Genomic DNA, 15,883 nt, shown 5'->3' on the forward strand with positions numbered 1-15,883 from the left:
CGTGGGAGTTGTCAGACTTTTAGGGTTAGTCATGTGACCTCTCAGAACCTGAATTTCCTTGTCTGTAAGGAGAAATAAATGTTTACCTACATGCAACGATGTGAGGATTCGATAAAGTAGTATGTGTAAAAATTTGTACTTGAATTTGACATATCAACTGGTTTAATACATGCTAACTGCTATTACCATTGTTTTAGTACTTTAATAATACCTTATTATAGATATGAATGGCATCATTCTAAGAATAATTCATTGCCTGGTCGCTGGACTGCGAACGAGGGTGATGAAGAGTCATAACCCACCGTTCCAGTCTTAGCTTTCAGACAAGCCGGCCCGGGGCGGCTCAGCTGGCCCAGACAGGAAAAGCTTGCAGTCGCCAGGTCCGCAGCCCTGCTGGGGTGGACCCACGGCGGGCCGGCTCCCAGGGTCACGTGGCCTGAGGCTCCGCCCCGACGAAGCGGGTTCGGGGCGGCTGCGGCAGCTGCTGCTGCGCGTGCGCGCAGGGTCGAGCGCGCTCTGCGGCGCGTTCCGCGGTGGAGGCGGCGCGAGCAGCCAGGGGGCGGTGGATGGCTCTGCGGAGCCTGGCGGGCTCGGGGCCCTGCTCCCGCGAGGCGCTGGACGAGGCTGTGGCAGAGGCCGGGGGGCGCGAGGCGCCGGCCCCTGTGGCAGCCGGACCCGCACTGGAGGACGATGAAGAGGATGATGGCCGCGGCCGGGGCCTGCTGCGCTGGGACGGTTTCTCGGCCTGGCTGCACTGCGTGTGTGTGGTGGGCTTCGACCTGGAGCTGGGCCAGGCCGTGGAGGTGAGGCCCGGCCGCACCCTGTCTCCACGCTTCGCCCCCGCGCGCCGGGCGGCTCCTGCAGAGCCGGTGGCCCCGCGAGCCGACTGGCCAGGACCCCAGCTGCCGCGCATCCGGGCGTGGCCGGCAGCCCCTCTTGCAGATCGAGCCGGGCTGCGGTCCAGGGGTTCCCCTGGGAGGATGTTGGGCTTCGGCGAAGGGTGAAAAGTTCTCTCTAGGCCCTTCCTGAATACTCCTGTTCGTCTTTTTCTTTTTAAACCGAGAATCACAGGGATAACTTAAAAGGGTTACTAGCAAGCACCCAGAGAAGGTTGCGGGCAGGATGTTTGATGGGACCCTTTCAAGACTTAGAAAACAATACCCCTGACATACGGTAAATTACAGTTGCCAATACCCCTGACATACGGCAAATTACAGTTGCCAAGCTTGGAGTACTATCAAGTTTGAAGGCTCGTAGATTGTTTTGGTCAATTTCAGTAACTCTTAGGGTACTGCAGTTGGTCGGAGGCGAAATGCTTATCGCAGCATGCATTTTCTCCCTTTCCTTCTTTTTCTTTTTTTTTTTTCCCCTCTTTTCATATTGCTTGTGGAACAGTTGGCCTGAAATGTCAAGATGAGTATAAGGAAAATCATTTGCTTGTGAATCTGACCTTTTCCGTTTTTAGAGCACCATTTTGGAAGACCACCTCTTACTATTTTTGACGTTGTTTAGGATCCTTTCTGTAACATAAGAGCTTGTTTGTCTTTTGTGTCCAAGGAAAACGTTATCAGAAGCATGCATTTGTGTGGGTGGATGTTTGGTGGATAGCAGATAATCTTCTGACTTGGGTGGCCTAAATTGACTAAGGAAATTGTTCAGAGAGGTTGTTCTTGGGAAGCTCGCTTTTGTATTGAACTTGTTTTCCTGGTATCTTGTCATTTCACAGTGATTTGGCACGAAGATCTACTAGGCAATATGCTAGTTAGTGGACGTGCAGATGTAATGATGTGCTCTAACTTTTGTAAATTAAGATAATTCACTGGCAAATCAAGACAGTTAGAATCAAGAATTAATGGAGTCCGGGATTTACCTAAGTGGTGCCTTGCAAGTGCAAGGTCCTGAGTTTGATCCCCGGAGTGTGTGTGTGTGTGTGTGTGTTTGTGTGTGTAGAAATCTCAGTAATTAATAAGGTCAAATGCAGTCATTGCCTGATACATAGTGACATTTAGTAAATACGTGATGGGCTAAGTGAATACATGAGCTGAAATAAACCTTTTCTCCTTTAAAAGAAAGAAAAGGGCCAGGGATTTATCTCAGTGGTGCTGCGCCTGCCTTGCAACCAAAAGGTCCTGAGTTCGATCCCTGGTACCAAAAAAAAAAAAAATGAATGAATGAGTAAATACATGAGTGATTCTTTTGTCTTATTAAGGCAGGAACAGCCAGGGGTCGTGGTACACACTTGTAATCCCATTGCTCCCAGGGGCTGAGGCAGGAGGATCTCCAAAAGTTCAAAGCCAGCCTGGGCTATGTAGTGAGTTCTAGGACAGTCTGAACTGCATAGCGAGACCCTGTCTCTGGAAAAAAAAAGTATGAACAGTAGTTCCAAAGTTTCCCAAAACAGTACGCACCAGTTCCTTCAGTTCTAAGGACTGAAGAAATTTGTAAGCCATTTATCATTTACATAGACATGTTAACCTAACATTTTATGTATAGAAAATAGATTTTCCAGAAAGCATAGGATTGGGTTGTAGTTGATTGTAGTTTTAAAAGCTAAAGGATATCCTTTTGCTTTCTCATTATTTGGGAGTCTTTATGAGTATTTATTTATTTTTAACAAATAAATAGAATGCTTAAAATAGTTGAAGTGCCACATTTCCTATAGTATATACTACGGTTACAGTGTGTTCTTTAGGCTAGTTTGTTTTGTTTCTTTCTCTTTTTTTGCTTCTTGGACCTTTCTAAAAAAATGTGCTAAAAAACAATACAATCAACACCATGAACTCTTCACTAGAAAAAGGCCCACTAAAACAAAATTATGTATACGTTTTAATAATTTTGATTTGGATTTTTCCATGGACCTTCTATTTTCAGGTTAAGGATTGCTATTTTTAGAAAGTATAGGATGATAAAATAGAAAAAAAAAGCCGGGGATTTAGCTCAGTAGTTCTGCCTGTCTGGCAAGCAAAAGTTCCCGAGTTCAATCCCGGTACCAAAAAAAAAAGGAAAAAAATAGTACTGGACAAGAATGGGGGAAATTCTTTGTAAAGGATCCAAAGAAAGAGAAACACATGAGAAATGTGGAATAGGGTACCTTGTCTCCTTTTAAAATTAATTAATTTTTGAGATAGGATCTCACTCTGCTGTCCAGAATTGCCTCAAGCTTGGGATCCTCCCCTGTTGTCTCCTGAGTAGCTGGGCTTATAGGCATGTGCCACCGTGCCCAGCAGCCTTGTTACTTTTAAAATGAAAATAAATACAAATTAGTAACCAGTAAAATAGTTGAAAAATATATTTCATTTTTGGATTGCAGCCATATCCATGTTGAAAATGGTCAGGAGAGTGGCTGGAATGTGACTAGGGGTATAGACTTGTGTTGGAGAAGTGCCATGTAGTATCTGCAGTTCTTCATGCTATAATGCACAACCAGCAGGACCTAAAAGGAAGACAAAAACAACAGGTATGAAGTTTGAACAGTACTGTTTTGGAGCGCATGGGTCTTAGCAGAAAGGTAGTTGAATTGTAAGCTTGAGTGACTGAATGGCTGTTCTGTCATGACAGAAAGCCCATACTTGGAGATTTATAAATATATAAACAATGCCACTTAATTGATCTTAAATCCCTACTAAATAGCATAGAATTGTGATTGACAGTGTAGTGCCTAGAGCTGGGCTCTCAAGGTTTGAGTCATGTGACTTTGAGCAAGTTATTTAGCTTGTCTGGATATTTAGAGATTCTTTTTCCAATGAAGACAATCCCTGACTTTTACTTTGTGAAATTGGGCATTAATTGTCTCACTTGAAAATGAAATGGAGGGCCAGGGATTTAGCTCAGTGGTTTCGCTGCCTGCTGCGCAAGCGCAAGGACCCGAGTTTGATCCCCGGTACCAAAAAAAAAAAAAGAAAATGATATGGAAGTACTAGAATCAGTACTTTTTTTAATAGGGGAACTTTTGTCCCTGTGTAAATGAAAATCTGATATGGGATCTTAATGGCTAATCGGATTGAAATGGGGCCTGTATGTGTTTTTAGTTGTAGACAACAGAAATTTTCTGTGTGAGCTAGTTCAGAAAAGGGGAACTTGGTATAAACATGGGTGTTTCATGCTATTCAAGCACAAACTTTAAAATGGCTAGAGCCCAGAACCAGGAAAACCTCTTCTTTTGTGCTTTTATTTTTATTTGTTGTTGTTGCTTTTTGTTTGTTTCTGTTTTGGGGTTTTTTTGGATAGAGGGTCCTGCTGTGTAGTTTAGGCTGGCCTCAAACTCGTGGTGATCCTCCAGCCTCAGCCTCCTGTAGATGTGTGCCATCATGCTCAGCTTCATTGTTTTTGTTTTCTGTCAGTCTGATTCATATTTCATACTCCCTACAAGCAACTTCTGCTTCTCTGTTCTTTACTGTGGGGAAGTTGCCCTTTTCAGCCTCATCATTGAAGAAGATGAATCTTTTTCACTCTTATTCTAAACACCAAAGGAAAGTAGAAGGGCCTGGACTGGGCAGATTTCCGCTCTGATACAGTTGGTGAAAGACCTGGGTGGATGGGGGAGTAGTTCACCTTGCATTAAATGTCTGCAGAAGCCCCTGTCCTAAGTGAGGGAGAAGGTAAGGAAGGAGATCTTTTGAGGTGAGAAGAGCCTGAAAAAGGTGCTGACCAGAGAACTGTGCTCCCCTTTACTTCCCTGAGGTGGCCCTGGAATCATCACTACAGAATCCACGTGTCCTCTGAAACAAGATTTGAAATCCCCTAAATTTTATATACAGTACTATGACCTTTAGCTTTGAAACAGCCTGATTATACAGTAAAGCCTTAATTATCTGAATCCAGAATTGCCTTATTTATTTAACTTTTTTTCCTTAAGTGAGAATAACATGCTCATTGTTGAACACTTGGTCGAAAAAGAAAAATTTGAACACTAGAAAAATAATTGCTCCTAACTACCAAGAGATAACTCCTATTAATATTTAGCATTTTTGTTAATGCTTTTTAAAAAATGTTCCACCACCTCCAGCTACAACTTTTCCCCTTTATACAATTTTGTATCCATCAAGGGTTAACTTGACTTTAAGAACAAAAAATCTTGTCAAATAAATTGAAGTAAAGTGAAATTGTGAGTGTTTCAGGCAATCTGTTGGGATCCAGGTGCAAGAAGCAAGGTTGAACCTATTGGGATTTCCCCCCCCCCCCTCCGGTACCAGGGATCGAACTCAGGTCCTTGTGCTTGCTCAGCAGGTGGCAAAACCACTGAGCTAAAACCCCAGCTCTTGGAATTTTTAAAACCCTAGGCTTTTGCCTTTGTCCCTGGAGCTGTATGGTCTTTTCTCTGCTTCTGTGTGTCTGTTGTAGTCTCTGTGTTGAGACCAGTTTCCTCTGCAGGAGTCTGTTCTGCTCTCCCATAAATAATGCTTAATTTTGGATTATGGTAGTACTAATTTTCAGCCAAACTTTACTCTTCTGGAACTGGGCTGAAGCTTAATGCAAATACTGGAATATCTGATTGTCTCTGCAGGGGTCAGGGCCTTTTGTTCAGTTAGCTGGAGTCAGGGTATCAATAACTGTAGTGGCCACCTAGGCTCACCTTTGCAGTAAGAGGAGGAGCTACTTTGAAAGCGTGGGCTGGGCTGCAGTCACCCAAACCGTGTACTATAAGATAAAATTAGTGGTGCACGCCTCTAATCTCAGCATTAAGGAGTCTGAGGCATGAGGATCACTGCAAGTTCTAGACCAGCCTGGGCTACATAATATGTTCAAGAACAGTCTGAACTACGTAGTGAGACCCTGTCTCCCCCCCAAAAAAATTTCTTGATAAACAATTTTCCAGATCATTAAAGACTTCACAAATATAATTTTAGTATTTAATTAAAATTATTTATTCAATAGAAGGGGGCTATTTTGTGCTTATATATACATGTTGGAGAAGTTCTCTGTATCTTTGAGGGTCTTTACCTCATAAGAACTTGTAGCGCTTCATACCGATAGTAGGTTGATGTTTCCATAATTTGAGATAGCTGCCTGAACCACTCTAGACCCTTAATAAGATATCATTGTGGCTTTCTGTCTCTTGAAGGCTATGACCTTGCATCTTCTTGGACAGAATTTTAATCTAGTGAAAAGAGTATAAGCTGTGGAGTTTTGAACATTTTCTATTTTTCTGATTACTGGCTAGTTTCTTCAATTGATTCTCATTTTCTTTAACCATAAAATGAGAAAATAGCCAGATGTGGTGGCACATGCCTGTAATCCCTGAACTTGGGAGGCTGAGGCAGGAGGATTACCACAAATTCCAGTCCAGCCTGAACCTAGTGAGCTCAAGACCAGCCTCAGCTGCATAGCGAGACCCATAGTGGGTCTCAACTCCCCACCCTCCCCAAAAAAGAATGAGAAAATATTCTGAGTGTTCTTGGAGGTAATGCATATAAGAACTAATGTCGGTTGTTTAATATATGCCCAATATGTTGGTCTGTTTTATAGTTACATTGAATAACTAATGTGGAACTATTCTTGGCTTTTTACCCACTCCCATGATTTTGCTTTAAAATGATTTAAAAGAAAAAATATATATTTTTGGTGGTACTGGAGATTAAACTCAGGGCCTCTTGCACTGAGCTACATCCCTAGCCCTTTTTTTATTTTTTATTTTGAGACAGGGTCTCATTGAGTCACTATGTTGCCCAAACTGAGCTTGAATTTGTGATCATCCTGCCTTAGCCTCCCAGTCATGTGCCACCAGACCTGGCTCTAAGAAGATAAATACCTTTGTATATGAATCACCAATATTAAAAACCTTTTGTGGAATCAAATTTATTAGGTTTCATTTGGCAAATAGTGTATGATTTAACCTGTATATAAAATAGTTTGTTTTCCACTTCTTATTGAAAAGACTTTTTGACCACTTAAATTACCCATGAAAAGCAGAACAGTGTATCATTAATTTATTGTTGGAGTTATATGGAGTTACAGATTTCATGCTGATTATTGGTTTCCCCTTCTTTAAAAAGAATAAATTGAAGGTGTCTTTTTTTTGGTGGGGGGGGGAGCTAGGGATTAAACCCAGGGCCTTGTGCACGTATACTACCATTGAGCCTAGCCCCTGAACACTTTTTAATATTTTTGGACCACCAAATAGCTTTGTATGTGGATGGCGTGTTCCAGCTCTGGTCTGACAAGGAGAAGCTTTTATACCATTTAAAAAAGAGGAATTAGGGGCTGGGGATTTAGCTCAGTGGTTTCGCCGCCTGCTGCACAAGCACAGTGAACTGAGTTCGATCCCCGGTACCAAAAAAAAAAATAAAAGAGGAATTAGGATGCTTGCCTGTGATCTCAGCTCTTTAGGAGACTGAGACAAGAGGATCCCAAGTTAAAGTCCAGCCTAGGCAATGTAGCAATTTAGTGAGACCCTGTCTCAAAAAATAAAAAAAGGCTGGGGATGTAGCTCAGTGCAGATCCCCTGGGTTCAATCCCTAGTAACACACATACACACCCACACACACCAGTATTTTTTTTTTTTTTGGTACCGGGGATCGAACTCAGGACCTTGCACTTGCAAGGCAGGCACGGTGCAACTGAGCTAAATCCCCCAGCCCAGCAGTTTTATCTTAGCAAGATTTGTTTATTTAGGCCGTTACATGAAGGGTTGTTTCTTTTTCTTACATGTTTTTTCTTTTAAACTGGGTGGCTCAAAGCCTCAGTATTTAATCCTCAGCAAGTTTACTTGGGAAACTATCATATTCCAGATGTAGGTATATTCTAGAGATGCAGCCTGGGTCACTCCTCCCTTCTTGGAGTTAGTACAATCTAGCAGGAAAAGTGAGCCATTATGATAGAAGGAAATGCAGCGTACTAATGGTGGCCTTAAAATGTCCTTGTGAATTAGTAATACTTCATAGTAGCTTGATATAATTCTATTATTTGGATGTTAAAGCCTTTGGTAACTTCTTTAGCCTCTTGGGCCCCCAGATTTTATACTTCTTTGATTTTACTAACTTCTAATTCTGTTATAAAATTATGGAATCCCAATCTGGAGATACTGAGGCATCCTTCTACCCAGTTAGCGTTTTCACAAATCCTTTACGGGTTTTTTTTTGTTTTGTTTTGTTTTCGTACTGGGGATCGAACTTGGGACCTTGCGCTTGCGAAGCAGGTGGTGGCACACCTTTATGGTTTTTGTATTTACTGTAATGAATAATGTGAAACATGGACAGTTTACCCTTTTTTGAGAGAAGTGTTTCACTGTTCATTCAGTGTTTAAGCATTTTGGTAGCATATTTTAGTTTAGATCTTCAGTGAGCTAGAATATGAGGCCTCAGCCTGTCCTGATACTGTAATGTCAGGGAATTTTTGTACTTTAAAATAAGCAAACTTGGGCTGGGGATTTAGCTCAGTGGTTCCACCACCTGCCTCACAAGCACAAGGTCCTGAGTTTGATCCCTGGTACCAAAAAATAAATTAAATAAATAAATAAATAAAATAAGCAAACTTTTCTATTGAACAATAACATACATAGAGAAAAGTACACAAATCCTAAATCCATATGGATATAAAGTAAACATGCCCATATAATAACTACCATACAGATTAAGAAATAATATTGTTAGCAGTGGTGGTGCACGCCTGTAATCCCAGTGCTGGGGTGGCTGAGGCAGGAGGATCCCCGTGAGTTCGAGACCAGCCTGGGATACTTAGTGAGCTCAAGGCCAGCCTGAACTACATAGCAAGACCCTGTCGAAAGAAAGAAAAAGAAAGAAAGAGAATATTGCCACTACCTCAGGAATTTCCCTTAAAGTCCTCTTTCAGTCCTGATCCCGCACCTCTTCTTCCCCATAAGGTAACTACCATTCCTATAAGGTTGTTTTTTTTTTTTCCACTGGGAATTGAACTCAGGACCTTTTGCTTGCCAGGCAGGTGAGGCGCCACTGAGCTACATCCCCGGCCCCATCCGTATAAAGTTTTATGCTAGAATCAGGTGAATGCAAGTAGATTCTCAGCTTTTCTAAATGCATCATACTTAATTTAATGTCCTTATGGGCATGCAAGTATATTTTCCTGTTTTGTAAGAGTGTGTACACCTATCCCCTACCCAGCTTGCCTAGTTAACTCATTTTCATGTTTCAGTTTAAGTGTCACTTTTCAGGGAAGCCTCAGCCCAGCTCATAATATGCAATTTAAAAAAATGTATAATACCGAGCACAGTATAGCTCTCCTACGATGAATCTGTGCTTGCTCATTCTGTCATTCTTGCTCTTGCTTGCCTTTTACACCATGCTTATGTTTCTGGCTGGTTACTATTGGTACACTAATTATCCTGATTCTTTTCCCCCTAAATTCATCACAAGGACTTTGTCTCACTAGCTAGAATTCCCAGTCTCACTTCAGGCTACCTCCCAACGTGTACTTCTCTTTCTTGGCCCTAGTACACATCATTAGTACTTTGCCAGTTAAACTATGGAATCACCCCATTGATTTTTATTGTGCAGTTAAGTTTTGGGGGTGATGGCAAATATATAGCAAAAATCTTGGTCCTCGATTTCTATATATAATCAAGAGATGATAATATAGAGTGACATTTCATTTCTTATATCTTTAATCTTGATTACAGATCATATAATGAGACTGTGTAGCACAGGATGGCTTTGAACTCTGAGGGATTGCCCTGCCTTAGCCCTTTGAGTGCTGAGTAAATAATTGCTTTTTAATTCTAGTATGGTGAATGTTAATAGATAAAACACATAAATAAAAGCTTTTGGGGACCTCAAAAAATCTTACAAGTGTAAAGAGGTCTTGGGGGGTAACAATTTGGGAACTGGCTTGAGATCCTTGGATTAGTTGACAGGTGGGAGGTAGGTTAGCTGATGTACTTTAGGATGATCTACTTCTGACTGGCCATAAATGTTTGATTGCTTTCTGATAATTCCATATTTTTTTCATTACTCTATCATTCATGTGTGGTGCTAACTAGTAGTTTTTTATTAAGATAACTGGAAAAATAGGTATTAGAAAGATGAGATGTTCAACTTTATTTCATTTTATTTTTTAATCATTCTATTAAGTGATATCATAAAAGTCTCATCATATAGTCCATTCTGGCCTTGAGCTCACCAGGTAGCCCAGGCTGGCTTCAAACTTACAATCCACCTGTCTCAGCCTCTCAGAGTGCTGGGATTAGAATCATGCACCATTTAAGCCTTTTTGTTTTGTTTTGTTTTGTTTTAGTACTGGAGATTGAACTCAGGACCTTGTGCTTGAAAGGCAGGTGCCAGAACCACTGAGCTAAATCCCCAGCCCCTATTTAAGCCTTTTTAAATAAAGAAACTGAAATTTAGAGGTAACTTGCCCCAAATCACACACTTTTTTAAAAATAAATTTTATTTTATTTTATCCCATTCTCCTCCTTAAGCTCCCTCCTCTCCCTGTGTACAAAAGCTTTGTTTCCAGTTTTTCCTTCTATTTTCACTTTTTTCCCTATCCCTTCCTTCCTTTGTCCCTCTCTCCTCCCTTGTTCCCCTTCCCATTTGAACACTTTTTCTTTTTTTTGGTACCAGGAATTGAACTCATGACCTTATACTTGGGAGGCAGGCTTGGTGCCACTGAGCTAAATCCCCCATTTGAACACTTTCTTCCCATTTCCCAACATCCATTTTACATTTCAGTCCTTATTTTCACTTTCGGTTTCTCACATCAGAGAATCAATGCAGTATTTAAACATGTGCGTCCGATTTATTTCACTTAAAGAGTATGGTCTTAGGGTCCATCCATTTAGCCATAAATGTCTGAAGCTCATCTTTCTTTATGGCAGAGTAGTACTCCCTTGTATAAAAACCTCACATCTTCTTTATCCACTCATTGGTTGGTGGGCATTTAGGCTATTTCCAGGATTTAGCTATTACAAACTGTGCTGGTATACAAAGTGTGCATATATCACTATAGTCTGAAGCTCTTAATTCTAACCTTTTTTTTTTTTTGGTACCAGGGATTGAACTCAGGACCTTGCACTTGCGAGGGAGGCGGCAGAACCACTGAGCTAAATCCCCATCCCTGATGCTCTTAATTCTTTTGGAAAGATACCAAGGAGAACTATAGCTGGGTCAAATGGAACCTCTAGTTTTAGTTCTCTGAGGAATCTCCATACTGATTTCCACAGTGGTTGCACCAGTCTGCACTCCCACCAACAGTGAAGCAGGGTTCCTTTTTCCCCATAGCACCACCAGCATTTGTTATTGGTTGATTTCTTGATAGCAGCCATTTCTGGAGTGAGATGGAATCTCAGTGTTGTTTTAACTTGCATCACATCACACACTTAATAAGCTAAGATTTGAACCCAATTCTTTTGACGCTAAAGCATGATTATTTTCCGCCATTGTACTGTGCTATCCTGGGCAAAAAATTATTTTTTACTTTTATTTACTATTTGGAGAAACTAAAGCAAATCAGATGAACTTGTAATTTATTGACAGTGATGGGTAGCTTTTATTCCTGAACATGTTGAGCATCTCTAACCCAAAAATACAAAATCCCAGATGCTCCAAAATCTGAAACTTAAAAAAAAATCTGAAACTTTAAAAGTTTATTTTTCATAAATGAGAATATTTTTTAAATTTTACAGGTTTAGGTTTCAGAGAGTTTTGAATTTTGATTTTGGGCTCGGGGTGCTTCACCAGTAAAGTCTGTAAAATATTCTAAAATTTGAAAAAGCCCCAAATCTGAAATACTTCTGTTTGCAGGCATTTCAGATAAGGAGTACTGAGACCAATAATAGTACTAAAGCTATTCTATGAGTTGTGTATAAAATACTTTTACCATTGATATAGTCCTGTTAGATGACAGAATTCTTAAATATTCTATGAGATGCACAGTAGACATTTTCTTCTGTTTGGAGAAATGATTGCCTGAACCCAGACCAGTGCGACCCGTGTCAGTGACATGTTGGATTTCCTGATTGTATCCTGATAACACTTCATAATCGCAGATAGATGGTGAAATGTTCCCACTTCCCTGTGTATTTGTGAGGATTGATTGATGGATACAGCACAGTGCCTTGTAGCAAGGGAAGCACTTGATAAATACAAACTATTGTAATTATTAAGTGTTTCTGAAAATAATGAAATAATTTCCCTTTTGGTCTAGTTTATTTGAAATGTGTATTATTTAATAAATTAGTGCCTAACTACACAGACCTTTGTAAGTCTGTGTAGTTAGGATCAGTTTTGAAGGTGACATCATTAAATATTTTTGGAACCTATTGTAATAGGAGCACTGAGGATGTTTGGATAGGTCATATATGTTTAGCACCTGGCCTGTACAGAGAATTATGTACTAGTCTGTTTTCTGTTGGTATAACAAAATACCTGATACTATGGTAATGTTTAAGAGATTTATAAACCTAGTTTTGGAGGTCCAAGAGCCTGGTACTAACAGTTGCTCAATTCGGATGCATCATGGTAGGAGCACATTCGAGAAGGAGAGATCACAGTGTGAGACAGAAAGCAAGAGACCATAGGGCGGGACAAGCTGTTCTTTCCTTTTTTAACTTTTTACGGTGGTGGGGATCAAACCCAGGGCCTTGTGCATGCTAGCCAAGCATTCCACTGATCTACATCCTCAACCCGAATCTACTCCTGGAGACCATCATTATTCCTTTTTCAGGGTTCCCTCATGACCTGATTTTTTTTCATGAGGCCCCACCTTTTAAAGGTTCCATCTCCTGAATACCACCACACTGAGGAGGACCAAGCTTCCTGCACATGAACTTGCGGTGAACACACTCAAAACTATCCAAACCATTCTATTAGATTGCTCCCCACCATGGAACCTGTGGCCTCGTGCATGCTGGGCAAGCACCCTAACACTGAGATATAACCTCAGTCCTTTTTATTTTGAGCAGTCTTGCTAAAGTTGCCCAGGTTGTCCTTGAGTTGTCATCTTCCTGCCTCAGTTTCCTGAACAAATGGGATTAGAGGTATGTGCCACCCTGCCCCACTCTTTTTTTTTTTGTTTTTTAAGTAAGGGACTATGCGTCTTGCTGTAATTGCTCAGCCTGGCTCAAATGGTTGGATTCAAGCCAGTCCCTGCGTCTGCCTGCTGAGTAGCTGGGACCGCAGGGACATACCACTGCTCCTTGCTGTCTGTTAGTATCTAAATTTAAAAAATAAAGGTATGAGAATCCCTGCTCTCTAGGAATTAAACTGAAGAGTTAAATGAGAGCAGACAGTCAGTGCCTGGTATACGGGGAATACTGAATTGTGTATATATGTATATATTGTAGACCTGACTCAGCCCCTCAGTACCATATCCTTGGTGACCTTTTTGAAAAATCGGGCCAGGGATTTAGCTCAGTGGTTCCGCCGCCTGCCTTGCAAGCACAAGGACCCAAGTTCGATCCCTGGTACCAAAAAAAAAAAAAAAAAAAAAAAAAAGAAAGAAAAATCACTGGTCTTTGATAATTGGTGCCATGGGGAAGAAGCAGGTGTGCCAGTGCCAGAAGATCCCTTCTGTATAGGGCCAGTCAACTAGTCAAAAGTATTGAGTACCTACTTTTGTCATGTTGATAAATTTATTGCTTATCTACTAAGGTCGAGATGGTCATGACATGGCATTTGGTTGGTATGTAGAGTAGAAGCCTTTGGGTCTGGTGTTGACTGGTATTTCTTCTGCCAGTCACTGCTCTGCTTCAACGCTGCCTCTTTTACAGGGAGCAAAGGGCAGGAATTTGCCCTCAGAAGGTGCTGTAGTATTTAGCAAGCGCTAAATAACCTATAATGCATAATGATTATTTAAAGGAATTGGAAAGAATTAGGGTAAGCTTTATGGTAGAAAATGGTTGAGCTTTCAAAACTGTAATTACTTTTATTTTTTTCTTAGTAAGTAATTGATGATGTGTATTATTTCTTAGAATCAATTGAAAATTATTTCTCTCTCTCTCTTTTTTTTTTTTTTTGGTACTTGTGATTGAACCCAGGGCCTTCACACTGAGCTATAGCCTCAGCCTTTTATTTATTTACAGTGTTTATTTATTTATACAGGGCCTGGAAATTGCTAAATTGCCCAGTTTGAGTTCAAACTTTTGATCTTCTTGCCTTAGCCTCCCAGAGCTAGGATTACAGGTGTGTACCACCACACCAGGAAGAAAATTACTTTTTGAAGTAGACATCAGCTGAAAGATAGATTAGTTATTCTTTTTTTTTTTTACATTTAAATTTGTGTTTGTTTTCTCCTTCATTGTTGGCAATTCTCTAAGCTTGAAAACATATTTTTCTTCTCTCTGATTGCACACTTGGCAAACATCAATCTTTCCTGTACTTAAATGAAGCATAGTTGACAGGCTGCTTTTGTTCAAGAACTTCAGCTTATACACTGCTTTTGTATGCCAAAATTGATTTCTTTATTCAGTGGTATGATCAATTACTATCATCTTGTCTTCAAAAACTAAGGCTTGGAAAATAATTTTTTCTGATAAATTTGACTTAATCAAAATCCAAAAGTCTCAGGCCTAAATTTTGGAGTTGTTGAGTATCTTTGTATTATTTCTCCTATAGGAGCATGGCATTGCTAAAGATTAGTTGGATAAATATTATAATGCTCTTAAAATACTGTAAAGAAAATTTGCTTCCACATAAGAGTTACTTATCTGAAAACACAATTTTAACACCCTTAGTTTGTCTTTTAAAAATTTATGGCCACTTAAAGTTCTTGGGAAACAAATTAAATATTGAGATTTAGTCTTCATGTCTTACTTTCAGGAATGTATGATCTTTGGGGTGGGGGTGAGCCATATCCAAACCAAAATTCTCTATAGGAATCTCGGTGTGAAAAACCTCTATCAAAATACCAGGAGTAGTGGATTCACTGTAAGTATAATGAAAGTGCTAAGTCTTAGTTTTAGAGGCTTGCTTTCTTTTCATTAAGGGAATGATATATTTAAGTTTCTTTACATGTGCTGCGGATTTAGCTCAGTGGCACCATGCCTGCCTTGTAAGCACAAGGTCCTGAGTTTGATCCCTGTTAACTTTTGATATAAAATTTCTTAGTTTTTATACCTTTTGTAATTTTTTTCAAAGTGACAAATTCACAATTAAGTTTCATTGTGCAAGGTACTAGTGCAATTTGCCTATCAAGGTCCAGGACAGTTTGTAGAGGTTTCAGTCCGTAATCAGATGGCTCCAAGGTAGCGTGGCTTGGCAAAGGAGAAATAGTTGATGGTAGCCATAAGGTAGCAAAAGCAACAAGGAAGATTAGTTATTCTTTAGATTATAGGTCTTTAAAAAATTAAGCGTTGAGTTATTAGGTGTTCAGTTGGTAAGGTTTTTTTTGATAATTTGTGATGTTACCAATCTTAGAGATAATTTTCACTCAAAAATTTTTTTAACCTAATGTAAATCCTACTTAGCTGTCCTACCTTCTTGTTTCACTGCTAAAGTTTATGAAGTGTGTGTGTGTGTGTGTGTATGTTTTTTTTTTTTTGAAATGAGATCTTGTTCTGTTGCGCGAGCAGGACTTGAACTTCTAGACTCAAACAGTCTTCCTTTCTCAGCCTCCCAAGTAGCTAGGACTACAGGTGCATGCCACTATACCTGGCTGTGTAGTGTTTCTTAAAGCCATTTGACTGTAGCCAACTAGAATGTTGTAGCCTACTAATGTTCATGTCTAACAAAATTTAACTCTTTTCTTCCAGGTAATTTATCCTCAACATTCCAAACTTACTGATAAAGAAGTAAGTAAAAATACTGTTCTGTATACTCTATTGTTATATTCCTGTTGTTTTTATTGGTGTGTGTATATATGTCAGCATATATAGCTTTTGTTTTCTTTTTCAGAAAACCAATATTTGCTATTTGTCTTTTCCAGATTCAAATTCAGGTAATTATTTTTCATGTGGTGTTTATGTTGAATTTTATAG

At 40.0% G+C, this 15,883-nt stretch overlaps 1 protein-coding gene across 2 annotated transcripts in view; it reads left to right on the top strand.

Annotated features, from left to right (window-relative positions):
* The first annotated feature begins 494 nt into the window (after positions 1 to 494).
* Dennd6a (DENN domain containing 6A) overlaps positions 495 to 15,883 on the top strand; it is a 66,523-nt gene continuing 51,134 nt past the window's right edge. The window contains exons 1-3 of one of the 2 annotated variants that reach the window (XM_004864224.4): positions 495 to 803; positions 15,659 to 15,697; positions 15,801 to 15,843. In XM_004864224.4, the coding sequence (XP_004864281.1) occupies positions 567 to 803; positions 15,659 to 15,697; positions 15,801 to 15,843 (319 nt within the window). In that variant the 5' untranslated portion in view covers positions 495 to 566. The remainder of the gene's footprint in view (positions 804 to 15,658; positions 15,698 to 15,800; positions 15,844 to 15,883) is intronic. The other variant, XM_087182320.1, reaches the window with a different exon arrangement.

Source organism: Heterocephalus glaber, unplaced genomic scaffold (genome assembly GCF_053883595.1).
Source record: "Heterocephalus glaber isolate CG9 unplaced genomic scaffold, H.glaber_assembly_v1.0 deba00001472, whole genome shotgun sequence".
Lineage (NCBI taxonomy): Eukaryota > Metazoa > Chordata > Mammalia > Rodentia > Bathyergidae > Heterocephalus > Heterocephalus glaber.